Source organism: Saccopteryx bilineata, chromosome 11 (genome assembly GCF_036850765.1).
Source record: "Saccopteryx bilineata isolate mSacBil1 chromosome 11, mSacBil1_pri_phased_curated, whole genome shotgun sequence".
Classification (NCBI taxonomy): domain Eukaryota; kingdom Metazoa; phylum Chordata; class Mammalia; order Chiroptera; family Emballonuridae; genus Saccopteryx; species Saccopteryx bilineata.
The window spans coordinates 64,795,508-64,822,113 of record NC_089500.1 but is presented as its reverse complement, the minus strand read 5'-3'; the positions used below and the strand labels follow the sequence as shown (position 1 = coordinate 64,822,113).

Here is a 26,606-nt window from a genome sequence, read left to right as displayed (position 1 = left end):
GCCTCCTTCTGCTCTGCTCTCTCCTCTAATCATCCCAGGAACCAAGAGCACAAACTCCCGCTCTGTCCCCATTTTATAGTGTAGAAATCTAAACCCTTAATCCAATATACAAAATAGGGAAGTCTCTAATACAGTCACTTCTCTGAGGCATGATTGGATTGTACCACCCCACATCAAGACGGGTGGGAGAGGCTTAATCCCAAAACCAAGCCCCAGGCTACAATGATCCTGTCTGCCCCCAACACACATTAATATCACCTGGGCCACGGCATCTTTAACAAAGTGAGCATAATACATTTTATCCGCCCAACACCCCTGCGCAAGAAGGGCTGTTGGAGCAGGCAAGAGCACGTTGCCCTGCTGTCCGAAACCTGGCTTGAGTAAAATGTCCTTGGTGCGTATCTGCAACTGAATGGGGGCAGCTGTCCGATGCAGGAGGGCCTCTACTGGAGCAGGGCTCCCCTGTCGAGGTCGCTCATTCAAAATCCAGAGTACTGTCCATAAGCGGCGTGTCCATCCAGTAAGAGAGCCGGTGTCCCCTTCTTGTCACAATCCCTGTTTTAAGAGTCTGTTATACCGCTCAATGATACCAGCAGCCTGGGGGTGGCAGGGAACATGGTACTTCCAGTCCACCCCCAGCTTTTGAGCCCGTTGCCTCACCATTGAACCAGTGACGTGGGTACCATTGTCACTTTCAAGGACCAGCGGTCGCCCGTATGCAGCACTCAGGTGGTCCAGAGCCTGCATGACTGCCCTCTGGTCAGGGTTACAAGTGGGGTAAGCAGCAAGCAGCCCGGTGGCAGTATCTACACAAGTGACTGCATACTGCTACCCTTCTGACTTTGGTAAGGGTCCAATGATGTCTATCTGCCATCGTGTCAGTGGAACATGACCCCTCTGGATCTGTCCAGTGACACCAGTGATCTCTGAGGATGCTCCTTGGAACATACTGCACATTGCTCACAGGCTGCAAGTACCTCTGCATAGGACACAGGCAAGTTCCAAGCCTTAACCGTAGCCCATATAGTTTTCTGTCCTGCATGGAGCAGGTGCTGGTGGAGCCACTGCGCCACGTCACCTGCAGGTGCAGTCTCCAACCATCACACCCTTGCCATCGTATCTACCTCATCATTCCCAGGATGGGCTAGAGGGGCATGCCCTGTGACATGATATACTGTCACCTGCTTCTGGTATCCTATTTCCCATAAATCCTGCCACATGGTCTGACCCCATAGTGGATGGTGCATTACCATCCACTGGTTAATGTGCCAAGTAGCAATCCAAAGGGTCAGTCCACGATAGATAGCCCAGCTATCAGTACAGATCACCAGAGGTAAAGCTTCATTATGGGCAACTAGCCAAACAGCTCTTAATTCTGCCCATTGTCTGCTTTGGCCTGTACCCGTGTCCATCCAAATAGTCTCAGTGGCCAGATGGAAGGCTATAACCATCCATTTGGCAGGTTGGCCCCTGCTGGAACCATCAGTATACCAGGCATCCTCGGGGATGGGCACCTGCCCCTCCTGGTAGGGACTGACTTCAGGTTCTGCCTCCTGAACCCCAGTTGCACTTGACTCAAAGGTCACATAGGTGACTGGACCCAAGACTTCCTGAAGTTCTGCCCTCAACGGACTGGTGTTAAGAGCACAGCGTTGTTGCAGGTATGTACCCCACTTGGCCAGGGTGGACATTTGGGCCATACCACTGCGTGGTTTAGTTGCCCAATCTCTCACCCATCCAGCTATAGGGTATGTTGTTTTGACTGTAACTGGTGTTGTGGTTGTAATACTCTCAGTGGCCAGGAGAGCAGCATACACAGCTGCCAGCTGCTTCTCCACTAATGAGTAACAAACTTCAGCACCTTTCCACAATTGGGACCAAAACCCAATAGGTTGCCATAGGCACTCTGTCCGCTGCCACAAGCCCCATCCAAACCTCTCTAGGGTTATATGAACATCCAGCTCACAGGGCCTGGCAGGATCAAACACATTCAAGGCCTGTGCCACCTTGACAGCTCTCTTAGCAGCTGCAAATGAACCTTGCGCCTACTCAGTCCAATCCCAGCGAACCCCCTTTCAAATAAGGTTGTACAAGGGACGTAGTAACTGAGCCAAATGGGGTATAAATGCTCGCCAATACCCCAACAAACCTAATAACTACTGTAACCATAGTGGGCACGGGGTATGCTTGAATCTTATCTACAACTGCGTCAGGGATAACTTTTGTCTTACCCTTCCAGACAACTCCCAAGAATTTAACAGATAACCCAGGTCCTTGTAATTTGTTCTCATTGACCACCCAGCCACATGCTTTCAAATGGGATAGCAGGGTAGGAACTGCTTGCTCCAAATCTGAAAGAGAATCACTAGTTAGCATAATATCATCAATATAATGGTACATGCGGACTACCTCTGGCTGTTTCCATTTAGCCAGGTCAGCAGCCACCAGCCCATGACACAGATGGAGCTATGCGAGTAGCCCTGGGGTAACACTGTAAAGGTCCATTGTCTCCCTTCCCAACTGAAGGCAAATTGGTCTTGACTCTCTGCAGCTATATCAATAGAGAAAAAAGCATTGGCCAAGTCTGCCACAAAGTGGTATGTCCCCAACTCATGGCTTAGCCAATCTATCATGTTAGCTATCGAGGGAACAGCAGCGTGCAAAGAGGGAACAACTTTATTAAGTTCCCTGTAATCTACTGTCATTCTCCAGGTTCCATCTGCTTTGCGCACAGGCCATACTGGGGAGTTGTAAGGACTGTGTGCTGGCTGGATGATCCCCACCTTTTCTAGTTCAAGGATTGTCCCTGTGACTTCTTCATAACCACCTGGCAGGCGGTACTGCTTGGTGTTAGTCACACGCAGAGGTGTGGGTAATTGCAAAGGGGAATGTGATGTGTGTCCCCGCAATACGGCCTTCACAACCCTGATCCACAGCCGGAACTCCCCAGCTGTAGTTTCCAACCACAGTCCTTGCAAGACATCCACCCCCAAAATATATTCAGGAATAAGAGATACATACACCTTATATGGCTTAGGAGGCAGTCTTCCTATCCCCAATGGAATAGTTATTGGCTTCACTTGAACAGTTTGGCCCCCATAACCGTCAATGGCCACTGGGGTCCCAGCAAACCGCTCTGGGTTCCCATAGAGGAGGGAACATTCTGCACCTGTATCCACCAAGGCCAACACCCGTTGTACATTGGAAGAGGACCAGTGGATAGCCAGTTCCACGTGTGGCCTCCAGTCCCCACCCATCCCTCGGCCCTTGTCCTATTCAAACTGGTACAACGGGTCTTGGGAGTTCTCCTCTCCCTCAGCTGTCTCTATCATATAATCTTGTAACCGAGCTGTGCGTGCACCAAACGTTTTATTGGTAACTACTGGGGCCTTTCGTCTCAGTGGCTGGAACTTCTGTTCTGGTTTAAGCTGCTGCCAAAGCTCCAAAAGAATTTTATTAGACTGGTCATCCAATTTCCCCTTATCAGCTCCAGCCGCAATCAAATCTACCCACATCTGCGTTCGGGTAACCTTTAGAGGCCCGTTTCCCTTGTTAGTTGGGGGAGGGGGGCAACACATCCAGCAGCCCTCATTGCTTTATGATCCCGAGCAGCCTCCAGCTCTCCCAAATCTGCTACCATCTGTGTAACTGCACTGATGGGCTGCCCCACATAGCGGCCCAAGATAGCCACAAGTGACCCCAAAAGAGTTGATGGGGCGCTAGCAAGGACAAATTCCCTCATTTTTGCCATAAACACTTCCTCGTCTGGCCCACGGGACCTAGGGTTGAAAACAGCATTCTTCATACCTAGTTCCCAAAGGACCTTTACTAACTCACTGTAGCACTGCCACCAACTCATTGCCCCCAGCAATTCTCCAGCATTCTGCCAGACCATACGAATGGCAGCCATCACCCATTCTAAGAGGGTATGGTCTCCTGGATTGCCATGGCAATTCTGAAGACACTGCCTCAAGGAAGAGTGTGTGGTAATGGCGGCCAATTTCTCCATCTTTGTTCCGGAGAGCATGATGCCATCCACCCCTATATCCCATAATTGTAGTAACCAGGCTACCAGGGATTCAGTAGGTTTCTGCCTAAATTGTGCCCCCAACTCCATCAACTCGGCCTGGGTATAGAGCTGGATCACAGAGTGTTCCATTACCTAGGCAGGAGGCTGTGGCTGCCCCTGAGTGACTCTTTGCTGCTGGGTTTTTACCTTCTTGGCGACCACTGGTCAGGCTCTCAGTGTGCATACGGCAGCTTCAAACTGAGCCTTCTCATCCTCAGAAGAGGAGTTGCAAGCGCCTGCTCCCGTTGACTCAAAGCCAATCCACCAGCACGGATGTTGCTGCTCCTTTGGCGACCGTTTAGGCTCCTGTGGCTGCTGGCTTTTGGCCAGAAGCTGAGACTCGAGCTCTTGAATCCGCAACTGTTTCTCCAACAACTGCCGGTGCAAACGTTCAGCTTCCAGGGTAAACTGCAACTCGTGAGCCCGTCATTCCTTCTCCAGTGCTCACTCCAATTCCAGCCTTTTCTGCCGTTCTATTTGCAATTCATACTGAAGCTTTCAACCTTGGGCAGCTTCTTGCACAGAACTCCTGGTTTCCTCTTGAGTAAAAAACACGCAGCCCATGGCCCCTAAAAGGACAGCCATGGGGAGCCAAAGCAGCAACCAGTACTCTACCCCACCCATCAAGGGTGGCGGCCCCATACCGATCTCCGAATCCTGCCAACTACGCCAGTTGTAAGGCCAGGAGCCGCCATCGTGGCCATTCACATGCAAGTTCCCATTGGATTCAGGCAGACGGTAAAGAAATGGTGGAGTTGGAGGATGGTGGGCCATTCTGTTTATTTCTGTCTCACCAAGACAGGCAAGCCACAAAAGAAGACAAGGGAAAAGCAGAAAACCAGCTTTTCCCATGAAGGGCAAGGGATCAGGGAAGCCCCTGCAATCGTGATAGCAGAAACTGTGTGAGCAAGCTCCTGGTCTGTCCCACTTTATAGTGTAGAAAACCAAAAACCCTCAATTCAATATACAAATAAGGAAGTCTCTGATACAAAGTCACTTATCTGAGGCATAATTGGATTCCTCATGAGAGTGCACCACCCAGATCATACAATCAGTCAAGGGTGTGGGGAAAAGCTTAGTCCCAAAACCAAACCTCAGGCTACAACGACCTGGCCTGCTTATAGCCTGTCCCCCACACCCAATATAAGTCACAAGCGAGCAAATATATCTATCACATTTACAAACTTATTTGACCAACAAACAACTAGTAAGGATTAAAGAAAGACAGGCAGGTGCTGCGAGCCAAGCCCAGGCAGCCAGGACCCCAGGCTCCTCCGGTCCACCCCCAGTGAACTCCTGTGAAGGGAGCCCTCAGGGAAAGCCAGGTGGCCAGCCTCCAGATGACCAGTCCCAGCTGCCCTTCAGGTGCAGCAGCATGAGACCCCTAGTGAAAAGCACCCAACTGATTCCCTTCCTTAACTTCTGACCCACAACATTGTGAAGATAATGTAAACGGTTGTTTAAAGCTGCTAAAATTCAGGGCAGTTTGTTACTTAGTGACAGCAACCCAATCACCTCCTCAGGGTCCTCACAAGGGCCGTTACTCTACTTAGAAAGCTCCTCCTCCTCCCTATCCTCATATTTGCTTGGCCCTCCTCCCCAATTCACACCTCTGCTCAAAGTCACTTCCTCCCTGAGGCCTGCCAGCTACGTCCCTGTGTGTGCCACATGCACATATCCCATCCCTTTATTCTGCGTTCTTTCCTCCACAGCACCATTTGCCACCTGCCATAATTCTACCTACTTATTCCTGTTTTCTCTGCCTTTCCCACCTATAATTAAAACTCCCATCAGGGAGGAGAGCGTATCTGCCTTGTTCTCACCACTGGAGCCTTAGCACAAAGCCAGTATTCAGTGTGTGTTGAATGAGTAAGTGCATGAATGCACTGGAGCCCCTGTGAGAGGACAGAGGCTGCAGAGGGCATCCTCTCAGGCAAGCTACTAAGGCACTGGGCTGCCGGTGGGGCATATTCACCATCCCACCCCAAGACCCCAATATTGGGGCTTTACCACGGGTTTCAACGGATTTTTCTGTACAGGAATAGGCAAAGATGTTCTCAACTCTGACCACCAGGTGGCGGGCCAGGAGGCAGAGACTCCTGTTCTATGGATCTGGAGTGGCTGGGGCTTACAGAGAATGCTGCTTTGTGGGGGAGGCTCAGCAATGCAGGTGTATATTAGATTGGGGCCTGCTGAGAGTGCGAATGACCTGGAACCCTGGATCCTGGGTCCAGAGCAGCAGCAGCCCTCACTGTGGCCTGCTCTCTGTCCAAGTCACCTATAAAGGCATAATAAAGAGCTTCCAGTTTTATCTGAGAGCTAGGTTTTTCACCCCTCTGCTATTTGAGACCTATCATCACCGTTTGGAATTATATCTTTAAGCCAAAAGAACTATTATTTACTTAATATGCTTCCTTAAATAGACCTTTAAAATTAAAATGTAGGCCTGACCTGTGATGGCGCAGTGGATAATGCCTCGACCTAGAATGCTGAGGTTGCCGGTTCAAAACCCTAGGCTTGCCTGGTCAAGGCACATATGGGAGTTGAAGCTTCCTGCTCCTCCCTTCTCTCTCTCTCTCTCTCTCTCTCTCTGTCTCTCTCCTCTAAAATGAATAAATAAATAAAAATAATTAAAACTTAAATGTAGCCTGACCAGGCAGTGGCACAGTGGAGAAAGCAACTGACTGGGATGCAGAGGACCCGGGTTTGAAAGCCCGACAGTGGATAGAGTGTCTGGCTGGGACACAGAGGACCCAGGTTCGAGAAACTGAGGTTGCCAGCTTGAGCGCAGGCTCATCTGGTTTGAGCAAGGCTCACCAGCTTGAGCCCAAGGTCGCTGGCTCGAGCAAGGGGTTACTCGGTCTGCTGTAGCCCCTCCCCCCATCAAGGCACATATGAGAAAGCAATCAATGAACAACTAAGGTGTCGCAACAAAGAATTGATGCTTATCTCTCTTCCTTCTTGTCTGTCTCTGTCCCTCTCTCTGTCTCTGTCACACACACACACACACACACACACACACACAAAACCAAACACTTCACCCCCAAAAAACTTAAATGTAGTAGGAAGGAATTTTTATTATTACCACTGTAACCTGCCAGAAACAGGCTGTAACTATAAAGTCAACAAACACTAATGAAGGAGGAGAAGCCAGAAGAATGCAGAGGAGAGGGGGCCTGCAATGTCTGGGGTCTTACGCTCCAGCCTGTGATCTCAGTGTTCAGGACGGAGGGAACAAGGGCAGACAGAGAAGTTTGAAAAATAACAAATCACAGATGTGGACCTTGCTTGTTATCAGTTCCTTGAAATGAACTTGCAGCTCCAGCAAGAAGAATGAGTGATAGGATTATCAAGGACAGACCCTCTGGCCACCTGTCCCCTTCCCCTCCCTAAGATATGAAAGTCCTGTAGGTCTGCAAATAAAGAATTCATAGAAATCAGGCATTTGTCACGTGACAGCTAAAGCTATAAAGGTATACAAGATGTAAGAACTCTAGTTTCGGAAGCACGTGTTTTGTTGCCTCTTTGAGGGTCACGCTGCTCTGCCGGCTAAATAAATCCTACCTCCTTCATCAAGTTGTCTGGACATTTTTGTCCTCTTTTGATTCCTGCAATACTAAGATTTAATACTTAGATGGCACTCACTAATGTCCTGTACCTCATTTAGTCCTTGCAAGACTGTTGGATGTGTCCTGGTATTAGCCTTATCGAACCGTGAACTGGAGCACAGAGAGGTTAGGGTGAGTTCCTGATTTCACGCAACCAGTAGGTGAGTAAGTGACACCAGCAGGGTTTGCAATCACCAGATTTTTAAAGAGTCGTTAAAAAATTGGACTCACCCTGGCTGGTTGGCTCAGTGGTAGAGCATCGGCCTGGCGTGCAGGAGTCCCGGGTTTGATTCCCAGCCAGGGCACACAGGAGAAGCACCCATCTGCTTCTCCACCCCTCCCCCTCTCCTTCCTCTCTGTCTCTCTCTTCCCCTCCCGCAGCCCAAGGCTCCATTGGAGCAAAGTTGGCCCGGGCGTTGAGGATGGCTCTGTGGCCTCTGCCTCAGGCACTAGAATGGCTCTGGTTGCAATAGAGCGATGCCCCAGATGGGCAGAGCATCGTCCCCTGGTAGGCATGCCAGGTGGATCCTGGTTGGGTGCATGCGGGAGTCTGTCTGACTGCCTCCCTGTTTCCAACTTCAGAAAAATACAGAGAAAAAATAAAATTGGACTCTACTTGTTGGTCAAATAAGTTTGTAAATATTATATGATATATAGGTTTCCTCACTTATAGTTTGCATTGGGTGTGGGAGACAGGCTGTAAGCAGGCAGGGTCGTTATACCCTAAGGCTTAGTTTTAAGACTAACTAAGGCTTTCCCACCCTAAGTGACTTTGTATCAGAGACTTCTTTGTTTGTATATTGAATTAAAGGTTTTGATTTCTACACTATAAAATGGGGCAGACCAGGAGCTTCCTCTCTCTGGTTCCTGAGATTAGCATTAGAGGAGAGAGCAGAGAAAGGCCACATGGAGGAGAGGAGAAGCAGCCAAGATGGCAGAGTGCTGAAGGAGAAGCCAGTTTGTGCAGAGTTTGTGCAGAGAGAAGGAGATGGGGAACAGAGGTGAATAAGGCTGGTGAGGTAGAAAACTTTGATTCTAGGAAACTCGGATAAGTCAGTGGCTTTGGGAGCCCTGAATGGAAAGGAAAGTGTTTTCCCACTGTGTATATTTCTTGCCCACCAGGTGCAAGCTAGGATAATGATGATGGCTCGCCAGTTCTTGGCTTCGTTGTTTCATTACTGAAAGTCCGAATCCAAAGCGAACCTGCATAAGCCAGGCGGCTGTGATGGTGGCCGCGGCTACTGGCTGTACACTACTGTAGGAGCTTTGCCCACACACTCAACTGCTAAGTGTTGGCTCAGTCCACGTGCACACACCTGTACAGCACCAGTGGCGCCCTCTGGTCCCCTGCTGGCCTGCCCTCTGGGCAGCAAGACCCTGGGGTCAGTCCTGGTCTCCTCATCCCACAGGGCAACTGGATGGGTTTATCTTCCTAAGGTCAGACTTCACTCGCATCTCTTCACTCAGCGAATTCTGAGTGTTCACCTGGAGTCTGAAACAGTTGTGGATGACCAGTGGGGCACAGTGGTCCTGATGCCCATGCAGGACGTGAACTGAGACCTTTACCTCTCTTCCCCGAGTCTGGCTGGGACCTGCATGAGCCACAGTTCAGGCAAGATCGGGAGACACCTGTGGAAAACAGACTCCACGGTGGTCTTGGGGGAAGGGAGGGACCCTCTCAGACCTCATCCCAAGGATGAGAACTCCTGAGGAGTCTTGTACAGCCCCCGGCTTGCACAGCAAAGAGAAGGGGCGACAGAGCTCCCTCTATCTAGCCTCCACCCTTTCCACTCCGGACAGCTGCCCTGCTTGATCGTTTGTGTGGGCGGGGAGGGGCGTTGAGACTGGACTCAGCCCACAGACCCGCCCTTACCCACCTCTCCAGTCCCCAGAGGCCAGCGCTGCGTCCCTGCTGCCACGCGAGAAGGCCCTGGCACCCCTTCTCTGCGCGCCTTGGTACGGCCGGCGGGCCAGTGGGGGCGGGCTTGGGCCAGCACCGCCGCCCGCAGGACACCGGGACTGCAGTGCCCCGGGCCGGCACAGGATGGGGAGGCGCTGCTGGCGGCGAATCTTGGCGGCATCGAGTCTGAGTGCTGCGCTCCTGCTCCTGGGAGTCGCAACCCGCGCCCTGCTGCCGGGTGAGTGCCAGCCGGGCCAGGGCCGCCCCATTGAGGCCAGACCCTTGGACAGAGCAGGGGCACCTGCTGCCTGCTCCTGAGCTAGGGGTAGGGCTAAGGGTAGGGGTAGGAGTAGGAGTAGCGGTCGGGTAGGGGTAGGGATGGACCTAGAAAGTCTCTAGATGCCCCCTGTGCCCTGCTACCCCCAAGGTCTTGCTCCCTTCAGGAGCAGGTCTCCCAACGCCGGGGAGGGGAGACTGTTTGGCTTCACGGCCAGTGCCTGGCGACTCGGGTCAGTGGTGTGTGGCGGAGCGCGTTTGGCCCACCTGGAAAGACAAGCTTCCTTTACCTCACCCCATCCTCTTAGCGCTGGAAGCCCACGCCGGGTGAGCCGTACACGCGTGGGAGGAAGCTTGATGCCCCTGCGTTCCCAGGGTGGTCCCTCTGAGCGATCAGCGCTGCTGCCTGGAGCACCTGCTCCACCCTCAGAGTCACACTGCCGGGGACTTGGGGCTCCTTTGCATCTGCTTCATGGTCTGGTTGGGGAAACCGAGGCAGCCAGTCAGAACCGCTCCGGGCGAGACGCATGCTGAGACTCTATTCACATCATCTGCTCAGACCCCCTCACCTGCCCGTTTCTCGGAGGAACAGCCAGAGAAGTGGAGGACTGGGGGTGATGGCTAACCTGCTGGCTGCACAGCCCGCCCCGGCTTTGAGGCGCTGAGCCACTGGCTTGGTCTACTGACCCAGTCTCTGTTTGCCTTTTATTTTATTTTATTTTTTTAAAGATTTTATTTATTCATTATAGAGAGGGGAGGGGGGGAGAAGCAGGAAGCATCAACTCCCATATGCGCCTTGACCAGGCAAGCCTAGGGTTTTGAACCGGCGACCTCAGTGTTTCCAGGTTGACGCTTTATCCACTGCGCCGCCACAGGTCAGGCCTGTTTGCCTTTTCTGATGTGTGTGCGCGCGCGTGTGCGTGTGTGTTTGGGGTGAGGGCTGCACTCTCCTCCTCACCCGATGTGGGCTCTGTGAACATCCTTGGAGAATACCCTGTGAGAATACTCTCAGAGGGGTCCTAGAGAGTAAGTAAAAACACCCCAGGGCGGGTGGGGACCACTGAGCAGTGGAGTTGGGGTGGCCCAACGATAAGGCTGAAGAGACTGTTTGGGGGCAGCACTTACCCATGGAGGGGCTCATCTGGGTCTAGGGAGGTGTGGGAGAGGGTCATCCCAAAGCCTTCTGTGCTGGGCGCCCTATGCCCTCCCCTCTCAAGACCTCAGTACTCCCCTCTCTGACGTGGGGCGCGAGTTCTTTCCTGCGGGGCTTCTGGTGCGCTGAATGAGATAGCACACAGAGAGGTCCTGCCCCTGGACTCTTCCTCATGGCACCGTCATGATGAAGGTGGCACCGTGCTCCCTCCCTCCTGAGGTGAGGGTCTTCTTTTTCCTGCTCACCCTCAAACCTCCCTGACTGCCTCTGGATTGGAGACCCGGGTTTGGAGAAGCCTCCTCAGGGCTCCCCAGTCACCCTGCCACTCACACCATTCCCTCCATGTTTAGATACAGCTGGCCAGACCTGGACACCTCCCGAAGCCCACGGGTGGGAGCTGCGGTCATTCTTTCTATCCCCTCCCCTCCCCCTCTCCGTGACCTGGCTGGCCATCTGGGGGTAGTGCTCTTGGCTCATGGCCAGTGCTCCTATGTCCTAGCTGAGTGGAGTGTCCCCTGTGGACATGACAGTGTCTGTCCATGCCGTCATTTATAGACACACCTCTGCCCAGGAACTGGGCTCGGGCTGGCACAGTACGGGCTGTAGTGCCGGTGTCTGTGGACATGACAGTGTCTGTCCATGTCATCGTTTATAGACACACCTCTGCCCAGGAACTGGGCTCGGGCTGGCACAGTACGGGCTGTAGTGCCGGTGTCTGTGGACATGACAGTGTCTGTCCATGTCATCGTTTATAGACACACCTCTGCCCAGGAACTGGGCTCGGGCAAGGCACAGTGGCTCCCAGCCGCCGGGCTCAGCCCTGGTGCTGGTGAGAGAGAGGGTGCCACCGCATCGAAGGTGCCGTGTGTGGGGTGTGTGCCCTGGCAGTATCTGCAGAGGGTGCCTGTTTGGCTGACTCTCACCTGTGAGGTGAGTGTCTGTGTGGCCTTGTGTCTCCCCCTGGACACATCTCTTTTGCCTGTCCTCCACCCAGGGTTGACAGAAGAAAAAAGCCAAGGTGCTAGTCTCTTTGTTCCTCCTGCCCTCTCCTCCCTCTCCTGGGAGAGCAGGTGTTAGAGAGGATGGCTCCCCCCCTCCTGCCCTTGCCTAGGCTGTGCCCCCACACTTGGGCTACTCTGCCGTGTGAATGCCCTTGGCCACGATCCTCTCACCCAGCGGCCGGCCTCACCAGATCTGCTCAGGCAGACACTTCCTGACCCCTGCTCTCACACACCCCGGGCTGGAATGGGCCAGGGCACAGCCCCTCCTGCCTCCCGACGTCCCTCTCTGCTCCTGCTGGATCCTAGACCAGGGGTCCCCAAACACATGCGGCCCCCTGAGGCCATTTATCCGGCCCCGCTGCACTTCCGGAAGGGGTACCTCTTTCATTGGTGGTCAGTGAGAGGAGCACATTGACCATCTCATTAGCCAAAAGCAGGTCCATTGTTCCCATTGAAATACTGGTCAGTTTGTTGATTTAAATTTACTTGTTCTTTATTTTAAATATTGTATTTGTTCCTGCTTTTGTTTTTGTTTTTTTTTTACTTTAAAATAAGATATGTGCAGTGTGCATAGGGATTTGTTCATAGTTTTTTTTTTATAGTCCGGCCCTCCAACGGTCTGAGGGACAGTGAACTGGCCCCCTGTGTAAAAAGTTTGGGGACCCCTGTCCTAGACCTTTCTCCATGGCCTGTTTTCCAGCCATCACAGTTTTCAGGGTGACCCTGGACAAGCAGGCATTAATCAAACTAACTTACCCCCACTAGCCTGCCGGCTCTTCTCCCTCCCAAGCCAAGAGCTAAAGCCATAAACTCAGAAACCAGTGAGTATCTGCTCATGGAGAACCTGCAGGGCCGTGGCAGGCTGGGAGGGCAGACAGCTGGGGGGAAAGGCCTTCTGCCGGCCATGGCAGGCTGGGAGGGCAGACAGCTGGGGGAAAGGCCTTCTGCCGGCCCACTGTGCTGGAAGTGGACCCCGCTGTCCAGGACCTTTGGGAGTGGCCTCAACAGGGCATTCAGCATCTCTGTTTTCTTACAGTCGTGGCCCGAGTTGGAAGGGGGTGAAGGCTGTGGTTTGTGGCCTCTTAAAGGGCCAGAAGCCAGGAGCAATTCCAGTATCTCATTTCAGGCAGCCAGGTCTGGCGCTGTCCCTCCTCCAAAGCAGAAAGTGCCTCAGTTGGGCGTGGGACTCCTGAAAGGCTGCCAGCTCAGTGCTGGGGGTCCTGCCGCCCCTCTGCCAGTGCGGAGGTCTGGAGCAGCTCACCCCAGCACCCCTCAGCCCCCAAGACCCCACCGTCCGCCTGGTCCTCCTGATCCTGGGGGTGGGGAGTCTGTTGGGGGAAGGTTTGACAGCTGCCCACCTTCTGCTGCACCCCACCTTCACCTCCAGGACCCCAGAGGTGGCTCCACTGTCACCCTCGTTGTCGTCTACTCTTTGCAACTGTGCTTCTTCGTAACACTGTTTGTTGACTGCATATTTGCCGGGCACCTGCTTGTGCCAGGCCTCTGTCTAGCACTGGAAACACAACTATAATACCCCTGACCTCATAGAGCTTACGTTTTTTGTATTAAAAATGCACATCTCCAGCCTGCATCATCCACCCCTGAGGCACACCTGAAGAGTGCCACCAAGCTGTACACTAGACCCCCACCAGCTGGCCCACAAGGCCCACCGCCACCCCAGCCCAGCCCGTTCTGACTCTCCTTCCCCTCCCTGGCTTCTCAGGGCTTGAGCACCTTCCCTGATGTAGGAAGTAACGGTGGTTCCGCTGGAGCCTGGCCGGCTTCTGTCCGCTGCTGGAAAACCGTGGGGCGGGGGAGGAGAAGGAAGGGTGCAGAACGAGGTTGGAGGGAGGAGAGGACTTGTTCCCAGAGGGGCCGACCACCTCCTTGCAGGCTGTCTACCTGCTCTCCCCTTCCTCCAGGTCACGCCTGTTCTCTTACAGCCCAGAGCTTCCTGTCTAAGTCCAGGGCTAATGTGTGTTTACAGAGACCTTCCCTCCTGGGGGAGAGTCTCCAGGGGGGATGACCCAGGAACCTCAGGTTGGGACCCTGGCCCCTTTTCCCCAATCCCATTCCCCATCCCTCTACCCTCTCTTGATCCCTCTGGTACCATAGCACCTGGAGACATAGTCCCATATGGACAACTACAGGCTGAGCACAGGGTCCACGACCGTCACAGCTCCTCATAGTTCTGCAGCATTGCGGCCCTCAGTCATCCATCGTTTATAATGAAATACCAATATTTTGGTCCTTTACGGAATAAATTGCAGAAACGCCCAGTGACTAGTGGGAGCCAAGGTGCTGGTGCGGAGGAGGTGAATGAGGACCGAGACTGGCTTGGCTCTGGAGCTGAGCAGGGCCCCTTGGACTCAGCGGCAGCACCTCGTTGCAGAGTTAGGGGCAGAGTCAGCCTGCAGGGGCTGTTGCAGCGGAAGCTGGAGGCCTGAGCAGACATCTTGCCCCCAGCTGCTCTGTGTCCACTGCCTTGCACTCAACCACATGCAGGGACCCAGCCCATAGGCTCGCCCTTAATGCCCTTGCTCAGGCCTTCCCCAGTCTTGGCCTCTGCCTTCTCACAGGCAAGAGAAGAATCAGAGACTGGGAGCCACCCAGAAGACAGCGGTTCAGTGAGGACAAGCCAACTAAGACTGATTGAAGCCAGATGTGGCTGCCTTCAGGCATGGATGGATCCAGGGTCTCAAACCAGGTCTCCACCTCTGAGTTTGACTTTTCTCTATGGTGATTTCTCTCTCAGCTCCCACAGCCAAAAAGAGGGTGCTTAGTAACAACTCCAGCCAGGGTCCCAAAGATATGTCTCATTGGCCTGGATTGGGTCACATAATGCTCACTGCTGAGAAAATCGCTGTGACAGAAAGGGATGGGATGCTCTGAATGGACAGGACTAGTCACATGCCTATTCCGGCAGGTAAGGGTGGAGGACAGCCCATCAGAACCCCGTGGACGGAATGTAAGCAAGTTTGCTCCTGGAGGGAAATGTGTAGGCTTGCAGAAGGCAGGGGACAGGCCACTGGGAGTCTAATCAGTAGATGCTCACCACCCTGCTCTCCATTCCCACATACTGCCAGAGGGTTCAGACCTCGAGACTACTTGAAAAAGGCAGGCTGGCAAGAGGGAGGGCTCACCAGAGTAGGGATTGGTAGTCCCATTTTGCAGGGGTAGAAACTAAGATCAGAAGAAATGAAGTGCTTTGCTCAGCTAGGAAGTGTGGGACCAGAACAAATGCTAGTCTATCCTAAACCCTTATGCTTTCTACTCTACAGGGCCGGGGTATTTGGGTTGGGTTTTTAAGGCTGCATAGGAGTTTGCCAGGTGGGAAAATGAAGAAAGAGAATTGTGAACAGAGGGAACGGCACAGGCAAAAATCTAAAGGTGTGAAATAGCCTGATGTGTTCAAGGATGGGTGGTGGGCAGAGGGAGTGGTGGGGTAGAAGCTGAAAAGGTACTATAAGTTAGAGCCCAGTCATTTCAGCAGTAATAAGTGTGAACGCATTCAAAGGAGAGACTGGGGAAAATCCTGGTGTGTGTGTGTGGGTGTGGGGGGCATTTGAATTGAGATCTGAACACAAAGCATATGCCCAGTGTCAAGTTTCCCGGATGAGCTTCCCAGGTGGAAGGAATAGTTAGTGCAAAGGCCCTGACGTAGAAATGGATCTAATACAGTATGTGCAGTGTGGCTGGTGCTGAGCAAGCGAGCTGGGGAGGGTGGGAGATGCACCCAGGGGGCCCTGGGAAGGACCTGGAAATGTTCTGTCTGTCAGTGGGAAGCTATGTAGGTTTTAAGATCACTAAGATGGAGCAAGTGGAAACAGGAAACCAGCCGGGATTCTGCTGGGCATAGTGGGCAGGTGTGCCCTGGGCTGGCTGCTTTGGAAGAAGCAGAACTGGGACTTCTTGATGGCTCTGGAGGCAGCGCTGATGTGACTAATACTCAAGAATGAGCTGATCAGATAGCTATCTATTCCATGTGGAGTTTGAATTTTAAGTATAAGTGGAGAGGTCTCTTTTTCTTTCCAGAAAAAAAGAAAGAAAGAAAAAGAGGCAGAATTGCTTTTTACTTACAAAGGGATTGAAACATGTTCCTTGGTCAGCCTGATCACCAGAGGAAATGTCCCTGACCTAGGGGCATAGGTCACCCTAGAAGGCCTAGGTCCCCATGGGGGGAGGGCAGACCCGGGCAGGCGGGCCTGGGGTTCCCGCCTCGCTGGTCTTGCAACACTAGCCCAGCTAGAACTCATTAACCAGAAGCCGTGTGTCATAATCTTTGCTTACCAGACTGGGGGTCATCAGTGTTTCCCAAAATGATGAAGCCTCACCCCATGCAGGACTGTACCCTCCCGCCCAGCGGGACAGCTGAGCCTCTCCTTGGGGTTGAGCGTGCAAAGTGTCTGTGCTTTCTCTGTGTGGTGTTCTGCCCACTGGCCTGTGGGTGCTGCGCGAACGGGTCCTGTGCAGGGCAGAGTGGGACTTGAGAGGCAGGATGACACAGCTCGCATGAAGGACACACATGCTGTGTGTGACTGGCGTCAAGTCCTGACTCCTTACTGTGAGGCCTCAGGCATGTTTCTTTGCCTTTCTGATCCTCAGTTTTCCCGTCTGCCAGGTGGGGATAATAATAGTTCCTACCCAGTAGGAGAAAGCATTAATGTGCATAAATCACTGAGTATACTGCATGGTGCCCACCCAGAATTCTTTGGGCCTGGCTTCCCTATCCAGGCCAAAGCCTGACCTGGGTTGCCGACTGCTGTGCAATCCTAGGAGCCTCTGGCCCACACACAGTGGGCGCCACAGGGTGTTGGATGGATCCTCACGTTTGCCCACTGGGTTGGGACCACAGCCTCTCCGCAGTCTAGGCTGCCTGGTGACGATGGCCTGGACCCTGTGGGCACAGACCACTGGCTCTCTCCGACTGCGTTATAATGGGGTGCATTCCCCATTGCTTGCCTCCCCTTCACACCCAGCTCGTTTGTTGGAGCTGTTTCAATATCCTGCTGTTATCTCCACGATTCTGCTCTGTTCCTCCTCCTCTCCTCCTAGCTTCTGTCCCCCGTGTCGTTCTCTCTCTGTCTCGGTCTGTCTGTGTCTTTGGCACCCCGGTCCCTCCTTCCCTCCCTCCTATTTCCCTCTCCCTCTTCTCTCTCCCTTTCTGTCCATAAACTCCTGCTATTTTCGTTTCTTTGTTCCAAGCAGAAGCCCATGTGCTTCTGCCTGTGGTTGCTCTGGGCTGTCTCTGGCTGGCTTAGGCCCAGGCCCCTCCCTGACCATGAGACTGGGGCCTGCCTACCCGGCTGATCCTGCTCTGTCTGCTCCACAGTGTTCTGGGCCAGGGAAGAAAAACAGGCCAGGGGGTGGGGGTGGGGGCCTGGGTGAAGATAGCAGAGGTCGGGGGAGGCTTCCAGGTGGCCCTGTTTGGGGCCAGTTCCGACTGGACCCTGGGATCTTCAAAGCATTCCCTTCTGACTCCCTAGAGTAGACCCATCAGTCCCTCTCTGTAGCTGGTTGGCTCATCCCGGTGGTCTCTGATCTGTGTGCTGGAGCTGGGCGGGGGTGGCTTCGCCCTGTAATCACTGGCCACAGCTACTCGGGGCCTCTCTCTGGTGTCTGCCTCCTTGTGCCCTCCACCCACTGGCCCTGAGGTTTGGTATGGGACCTAATTTCCTGCAGGCTGTGGTCTGCCCAGGAAATGACAGGCCATACCCAAGGGCTGGTGTTTCTGGAAGGCTCCGAGCTAGGGAGCCCTGGAGTAAAGATGGACCTAGGTTTCTTCTCTGTTATTTGGGGTTCTTCTTCCCACAACCCCTGGTGGGCAGCAGCCCTTCCTGAATTCCCAGTTGTGGCCCCAGGAGGAACTTGTCCCTGGGTGACCTCACGCCAGAGGTAGCTCCTCTTGGTCCCTCCACTTTTCCATCTACGAAACACGGAGAAAGCTCCCCCCCCCCCCAGGGCTGTGAGAAATCTGTGGCACTGTGGGGTCAGAAGTTCCCAGTGGCTGCGGCCACACTCGGGTCAGCGGTGGTGGCCTGGCCTACCAGCCCCTACCTTGGAGCCTCTGAGGGACTAGCTCAGGCGTGGCCAACATACGGCCCACAGGCCGGATCCGGCCAGTGTACTGAGTATATGCAGCCCGCGATTAAATTATTAATATTCTCCGCTACTTTAAAACCTCAGCTACTCAGTTGCGGAAGTGTCTTTGATTATTGGAAATAGAGATATTTAAGAAGATAGTGATACGCAGAAAAGAATTCCGCTTGTGACTAATCTAGGGTTAACTTTCAATAATTGGTCGAATGGATTCGCTATACTTCTTTATTTAAAAAAAAATTCCATTATAAATATTTACAACTTTTGTACTCGTCTGTACTCGATGTGAACTGTTTGATGTTTAGTGGTGATGTGAAATCCACATTCTTTTAGGTGGAGTTTGCCAGTGCGCACCCAAGGTCAAACAATTCGTTATTTTTGTGGTCAAGTGTGCTGAATCAAGTGGCACTGTAGCATAGACAATAGCTGCAGTTGATAACTGAAAACGTGTCCAGGCTGTTTGTAAAACAAAATAATTGTTTTATTTGTGTTATAACCCGCTCAAGCTCATTCTATTCATTAAATATTGTTTTGATTGATTGTGATATAGTTTGGATGTTTATACGGTATGTAATTATATTTTTATTAAAATAATATTGTATATTAAAATTTTTTTCACTCACATTTATTCATAAACAAATTACATAATAAAATTTTGTTTACTTAAATGAATCATTTTTGTATTTAACATTTTTAAATTTTAATATTTCATCTGGCCTATGAAAAAAGTTTTCTTTCTAATCTGGCCCGGGGGCAAAAACTGTTGGCCACGCCTGCACTAGCCAATCGCTGCCCTCTTCTGTCAGCTCATTCTTGGATGACAGTAGCATTCCTGGGACATGTCCAGCTGCCACAGAGATCCCTGGACCTGGGTTTAGAGACAGAAGTTCAAGTTCTGGGACCACTGATGAATCCCAAGACGCAGGCCATCCCAGAGGGTCTCATCTCTTTCATGTGCCCTGGGGACACTGGAGTAGAGAGGGGCCCAAGGCTGCCAGAAGTGTGGTCAGGGTCCTGGACAGCAGGCTTCAGGTGCACACTGAGCCTGTTACGGTGCACACCTTGGTCCAGGCGCACCCTGAGCCTGTTACGGTGCACACCTTGGTCCAGGCGCACACTGAGCCTGTTAGTGTACACCTTGGTCCAGGCGCACGCTGAGCCTGTTAGTGTACACCTTGGTCCAGGCGCACACTGAGCCTGTTACGGTGCACACCTTGGTCCAGGCGCACACTGAGCCTGTTACGGTGCACGCCTTGGTCCAGGCGCACACTGAGCCTGTTAGTGTACACCTTGGTCCAGGCACACACTGAGCCTGTTACGGTGCACACCTTAGTCCAGGCACACACTGAGCCTGTTAGTGTACACCTTGGTCCAGGCGCACACTGAGCCTGTTACGGCGCACGCCTTGGTCCAGGCGCACGCTGAGCCTGTGACGGCGCACGCCTTGGTCCAGGCGCACCCTGAGCCTGTGACGGCGCACGCCTTGGTCCAGGTGCACACTGAGCCTGTTACGGTGCACGCCTTGGTCCAGGTGCACACTGAGCCTGTTAGTGTACACCTTGGTCCAGGTGCTGCTCTCACAAGCACTGCTCTAGTGCTGCAGCCTCACCTGGGAACTGCAGAAATGCATGTTCTCGGGCCATGCCCCAGACCTGTTGGGCAGACACTCTGGGTATGGGGCCTAGCAACCTGTGTTTTAACAGGTCCACTGAGACTAAAGTGTTAGAACTATTGCTCATGGTCAGTTTGTAAACAGAGCAGTTCATCAAATTATCCAAGTTTATTTGTTCACCAAAAATTTAAAGAAAACTCTTGAATCTTTTGAATGAATGTATTCTTCTGAGCAGCACTTTAAACTATTTTGTTGAAACCATAGCTCCTGGAAACATTCATTCTTCTTGTGAATATATTTTTTTTCTTATATGTTCCCAAATTCTTATATTTAATATTCTTATGAAGTCAAGAATATATTTTTAAAAGAATATATCAAGATAGCCATTGGATATGTTTAAAATTTTAAATTAGATTCACATTAAATTTTCTTGGACATATTTTTTATGAGCTATATTTTTATTTTCATTGCAATATAATTCTCATTCCATATAATTTACTATTCCATAAATTTACTATTTTAAAGAGTACAATTCAGTGGTTTTTAGCATATTCAAAAGTTGTGCAATATCACCACTGTATAATTCCAGAACGTTAGCCATTATCAGTCTCTCCCCATTTTCCCAGTTCCCAACCCCCAACCCCTGGCAACCACCAATCCACTTGTGTGTCTCTATGAATTTGACTACTCTAGGTATTCACATAACAGGAATAATACAATGTTTTTTTTTGTGTGTGTGTGTGTGTGTGACTAGTTTATTTCCCTTAGCATAATGCTCTCAGGGTTCATCCATGTGCTCCATCTATCAGAATTCCCTTCCTTTTCAAAGGTGGATAATGTTCTACTGTATGTATAGACTACATTTTGTTTATCATTCATCAGTTAATGGAAACTTGGGTTGCTTCCACATTTTAGCTATTGTGAGTAATGTTGCAATGAACATGGGTGTACAAATATCTCTTTGCCACCTGCTTTCAATTCTTTGGGGTGTATACCCAAAGGTGGAATTGCTGAATTATGTGGTAATTTTATTCTTGTTGAGAACCCTCTATACTGTTCTCCACAGCAGCTGCATCATTTTACATTCCCAAAAGCAGCGCACAGGAGTTCCAATCTCTACATATCCATGCCAACACATTTTTTGTTATTTTAATAGAAGCCATAATAATAGCTGTCAGGTATCTCTTTATAGTTTTGACTTGTATTTCCATAATTATTAGTGATGTTGAGCATCTTTTCATCTGTTTATTAGCCATATATTCTTTGGAAAAATGTGTTTTCAAGTCTTTTGCCCACTTTTGAATGTTTGTTTTTAGATTGCTGAGTTTTAAGAGTTCTCTATATATTATTTACCAGGTATACAATTTGCAAATATTTTCTCCTGTTCTGTGGGTTGCCTTTTTACTCCATGAATAGTGTCCTTTGGTTTACAATTTGTGTGTGTGTGTGTGTGTGTGTGACAGAGACAGAGACAGTGAGAGGGATAGAAAGGGACAGACAGACAGGAAGGGAGATGAGAAGCATCAATTCTTCATTGTGGCACCTTAGTTGTTCATTGATTGCTTTCTCATATGTGCTTAGTCCGGGGGGCTACAGCAGAGCGAGTGACCCCTTGCTCAAGCCAGTGACCTTGGGCTCAAGCTGGTGAGACTTGCTCAAACCAAATGAGCCCGTGCTCAAGCCAGCGACCTCGGGGTCTTGAACCTGGATTCTCTGTTTCCCAGTGCGACACTCTAACTACTGTGCCACTGCCTGGTCAGGCTGGTTTACAAATTTAAAGTTTTTTCACAAAATACAACTTACCTAGTTTTTCTTTTGCGCCTTTGATGTCATATCCAAGGAATCGTCCCCATATCCACTGTCCATAGTACTTTTACGAGTTCTATGCTTTTAGGTCTTCCGTTAGGTCATTGATCTATTTTGAGTTTAGGTAAGGGTCCAACTTTATTCTTTTGTATTTGAGTATCCAGTTTTCCCAGCACCATTTGTTGAAAAGATTGTCATTGGCACTGTAGGTCTAGGCACACTTTCTAAAAATCATATCCATGTGAGCTTTATTTCTGGTCTTTATATTCTATTCCATTGGTGTGTACATCTGTCTTTATGCCAGTATGACACTGTTTGGTTCACTGTAGCCTTGTATTAACTTTTGAAATCAGGAAGCATGAGTTCTCCAATTTTTTTCTTTTTCTTTTTGGCTATTAGGGGTCCCTGGTGATTCTATATGAATATTAGGATGGGTTTTTCTATTTCTGCACAAAATGTCATTGGCATTTTGATAGAGATTGCATTAAATCTGTAGATGATTTTCATAGTATTGATGTTTAACAGTACTAAGTCTTTAATCCATGAACATAGAATGTGTTTCCATTTATATCTTCTTTTAATTTCCTTAAAAAGTGTTTTGTAGTTTTCATTTGTCTTTGACATATTTGGTTACATTTATTCCTAGTTATTTTTGATGCTATTGTAAATGGAATTGTTTGTAATTTCCTTTTCAGATTTTTTATTTTAGTATACAGAAATGCAAGTGATTTTTATGTGTTGATTTGTAGCCTCCTAATTTGGTAAACTTATTAGTTCTCACAGATCTTTATTTCTGGAAGCTTTAGGGTTTTCTATATATTAGATCATATAATCTGCAAACAGAGATCATTTTACTACTTCCTTCTAGTTTGAATGCCCTTTATTTATTTTTCTTGCCTAATCACTCTGGCTAGAATATTGAATAGAAATGGTGAAAGTGAACATTGTTACCATGTCCCTGATATTAGAAGGAAAGATTTCAGTCGTTCACCATTGATTATGGTGTTCACTGTGGGTTTTCATATATGACTTTTATTATGTTGAAGAAATTTACTTTTTTGTGTGGCAGAGACAGAGAGAGAGAGACCGAGAGAGGGACAGATAGGCACAGACAGGAAGGGAGAGAGATGAGAAGCATCAATTCTTCATTGTGGCTCCTTAATCTCCTTAGTTGTTCACTGATTGCTTTCACATTTGTGCCTTGACCCCGGGGGCTATAGTCGAGCCAGTGACCCGTTGTTCAAGGCAGAGACCTTGGGCTTCAAGCCAGAGACCACGAGGACATGTCTATGATCCCATGCTCAAGTCAGCGACCCTGCACTCAAGCTTGTGAGCCCGCGCTCAAGTCAGATGAGCTCACGTTCAAGCTGGCGACCTCAGGGTTTCCAACCTGGGTCCTCTGCATCCCAGTTTGACACTCCATCCACTGCACTACTGCCTGGTCAGGCAAAGGAAGTTTACTTCTACTCCTTGTTTTTAAAGTGTTTTTACCATGAAAGTGTGTTGGATTTTGTCAGATGCTTTTTGGCATCACTTGAGTGGTTTTTTCCCCTTATTTCTGTTAATGTGGTATACTAAATTGGTTGATTTTCTTACGGAAAATCATCTGTGCATCCAAGGAGTAAATCCCACTTGCTTATGATGTATAAACTTTTATATTAAAAATTTATTATTTTTCAGTTAAAATTCATAATATCTTTCAAGTGTATAACATAGTGATTAGACATTTCTACAACTTATGAAGTGATCACCCTGATAGATCTAGTACTCATCAAACTTATTACAATATTATCGACTATATTCCTTATGCTGTAATTTATATCCCTATGGTTATTTTGTAACTACCAATGCATACATTTTAATCTCTTTCTCTTTTCACCCATCACTCTAAGCCCCCTCCCATCTGGCAAACATCAATATGTTCTCAGTATCTATGCATTTGTTCCTGTTTTACTTGTTCATTTATTTTCTTTTTTTAGATTCCATGTGTAAGTGAAATTATTCAGCATTTGTCTTTCTCTGTCTGACTTATTTCACTCAGCACAATATCCTACCCTAGAGGTCCATCTATGCTGTTGCATATGGCAAGACTTCATTGTTTTTATTTATGGCTGAGTCATATTCCATTGTACATATGCACTACTTAACCTTTTTCACCAATTTTTAATTTAGAAATTAAATTTAATGGGGTGATCTTGGTCCATTAGACCAGTGGTCCCCAACCCCCAGGCCGTGGACCGGTACCGGTCCGTTGGCCATTTGGTACCAGTCCACAGAGAAAGAATAAATAACTTACATTATTTCTGTTTTATTTATATTTAAGTCTGAACGATGTTTTATTTTTTAAAAAATGACCAGATTCCCTCTGTTACATCCGTCTAAGACTCACTCTTGACACTTGTCTCGTAAGTTTGACAATTATATTTTAAAATACCACAGTTTTTACGCCGGTCGCATAATTTTATTTTGTGCATTTATCCGTCCCACCCTAAAGGCCGGTCGGTGAAAATATTTTCTGACATTAAACCGGTCTGTGGCCCAAAAAAGGTTGGGGACCACTGCATTAGAACACATAGGTTTCAGATAAATATCTCTACAGAATTTGAACTGTTGATTGCATGTGTCCTCATCACCCAAAGTCAAATAATTTTTCGTCATCATATATTTGTCCCTCTTTACTCCTCTCCCCCACTTCACTCCCCCTGGTAACCACTTCACTTTTATCTATGTCCATGAGTCTCAGTTTTATATCTCAGCTAAGTGTGAAATCATAGTTTTTAGCATTTTCTGTTAAACTTATTTCACTTAGTATAATGCTCTCAAGGTCCATCCATGTTGTCATAAATGGCAATGTACCACCATTTCTTATGACTGAGTAGTATTCCATTGTATAGATGTACCACATCTTCCATTTCCAATCCTCTTATCAAGGGACACTTTGGTTGTTTCCATGCCTTGGCCACTGTGAACAATGCTGTGATGAACATGGGAGTGCATGTGACTTTGCGTACTAATGCTTTTGAGTTTTTTTGGATACTCTGTAGAGGAATTGCTGGGTAATATGGTAGTTCTAGACTTGTTTTTTTGAGGAACTTCCATACTGTCTTCCATAATGGTAGTACCAGTTTGCATTCCCAGTAGCAGTGAATAAGAGTTCCTTTTTCTCCAGAGCCTCTCCAACACTTGTTATTACCTGTCTTGTGAATAACATCCAATCTAACAGGTGTAAGATGGTATCTCATTGTAGTTTTGATTTGCATTTCTCTAAAAAGCTAGCAACAATGACCATCTTTTCATATATCTATTTGTTGTTGGCATGGCTTCATTAGAGAAGTTTCTGTTCAGGTCCTCTCCCCATTTTTTAATTGGATTCTTTGCTTGTTTGTTGCTGAACTTTGTGAGTTCTTCATATATTTTGGATATTAACCCCTTATCAGAACTGTTGTTTGTGAATATCATCTCCCATTTGATTGGCTGTCTTTTTGTTTTGTTATCGGTTTCTTTTGCTGTGCAGAAGCTTTTGAGTTTAATGTAGTCTCGTTCATTTATTTTTGCTTTTACTTCCCTTGCCTTTGGGGTCAAATTAATAAAATGTTCTCTATGGCCAAAGTCCATAAGTTTAGTACCTATGTTTTCTATGTAATTTATTCTTTCAGATCTTATATTTAGGTCTTTGATTCATTTTGAATTGATTTTTCTGCATGGGGACAAATTGTAGTCAAGTTTCACTCTTGCATGTGGCTTTCTAATTTTCCCAGCACTTAAAGAGGCTTTCTCTTCTCCATTGTGTGTTTTTGGCTCTTTGGTCAAAGATTGTTTGCTCATATAGATATGTTTTTTTTTCTGGGTTCTTAATTCTGTTCTCTTGGTCTGTATGTCTGATTTCTGGCCAATACCATGCCGTTTTGATTATCGTGGCTCTATAGTATAATTTAAAGTCAAGTAGTGTGATACTCTGTTTCATTCTTTTTCCTCAGGATTGCTTTGGCTATTTGGGTTTTTTTAATGGTTCCATACAAACCTGGTGATCTTTTTGTCCTGTTTTCTTAAAAAATGACATTGAGATTTTGATGGGGATTACATTACATTTGTATATTGCTTTGGGTAATATGGCCATTCTATGTTGATTCTTCCAATTCATGAACATGGAATATTGTTCCATTTCATTGTCTTTTTCAATTTCTTTTAATAATGTATTTTAATTTTCAGTATATAGATACTTTACATCCTTTATTAAGTTTGTTCCTATGTATTTTTTTGTTTTTGCAATTATAAAAGGAATTGGGGTTTTTCTAGTTCATTTTTCAAAGTTTCATTGTTGGCATGTAGAAAAGCAATAGGCTTTTGTACATTGATTTTGTATCCTGTGACTTTACTGTATTGGGTTATTGTTTCTAATTGTTTTTTGGTAGTCTTTGGGGGTTTTCTATATCCAGGATCATGTCGTCTGCAAAAAGTGATACCTTTACTTCTTCTTTCCCATTATGGATGCTTTTTATTTCTTTCTCTTGCCTGATCACTCTGGCTAAAACATCCAGAACTATGTTGAATAAGAGTGGAGAGAGTGGGAAACTTTGTTTTGTTCCTGATTTTAGAGGAAAAGCCTTCATTTTTTTCACCATGTAGTATGATATTAGCTAATGTTTTGTCATATATGGCCTTTATTATGTTGAGGTATTTTCCTTCTATTCTAATTTTATTGAGTGTTTTAAACATAAAGGGACGTTGTATCTTATCAAATGCCTTTTCAGCATCTATTAATAGGATTATATTATTTTTATTCTTTGTTTTGTTGATATAATGTATTATATTGATTGATTTCCATTCGTTGAACCATCTTTGTGCTCCTGAAATGAATCCCACTTCATTGTGATGTATTATTTTTTTAATGTATTGTTGTATTCAGATTTGCTAGTATTTTGTTGAGGATTTTTGCATTTGTATTCATTAGAGATACTGATTTATAGTTTTCTTTTTTTGGGTGTCCTTGCCAGGTTTTGGTACGAGGTTTATGTTGACCTCATAAAATGTGTTGGGGAGTATTGCTTCTTCAATTTTTTGGAAGACTTTGAGAAGGATGGG

General features: G+C 48.4%; 1 protein-coding gene across 1 annotated transcript in view; it reads left to right on the top strand.

Moving 5' to 3' along the window:
• CHST13 (carbohydrate sulfotransferase 13) overlaps positions 1-26,606 on the top strand; it is a 52,583-nt gene that overhangs the window by 2,495 nt on the left and 23,482 nt on the right. Inside the window, exon 2 of the mRNA XM_066246256.1 lies at positions 9,563-9,815. Within this exon, the coding sequence (XP_066102353.1) occupies positions 9,563-9,815 (253 nt within the window). The remainder of the gene's footprint in view (positions 1-9,562; positions 9,816-26,606) is intronic.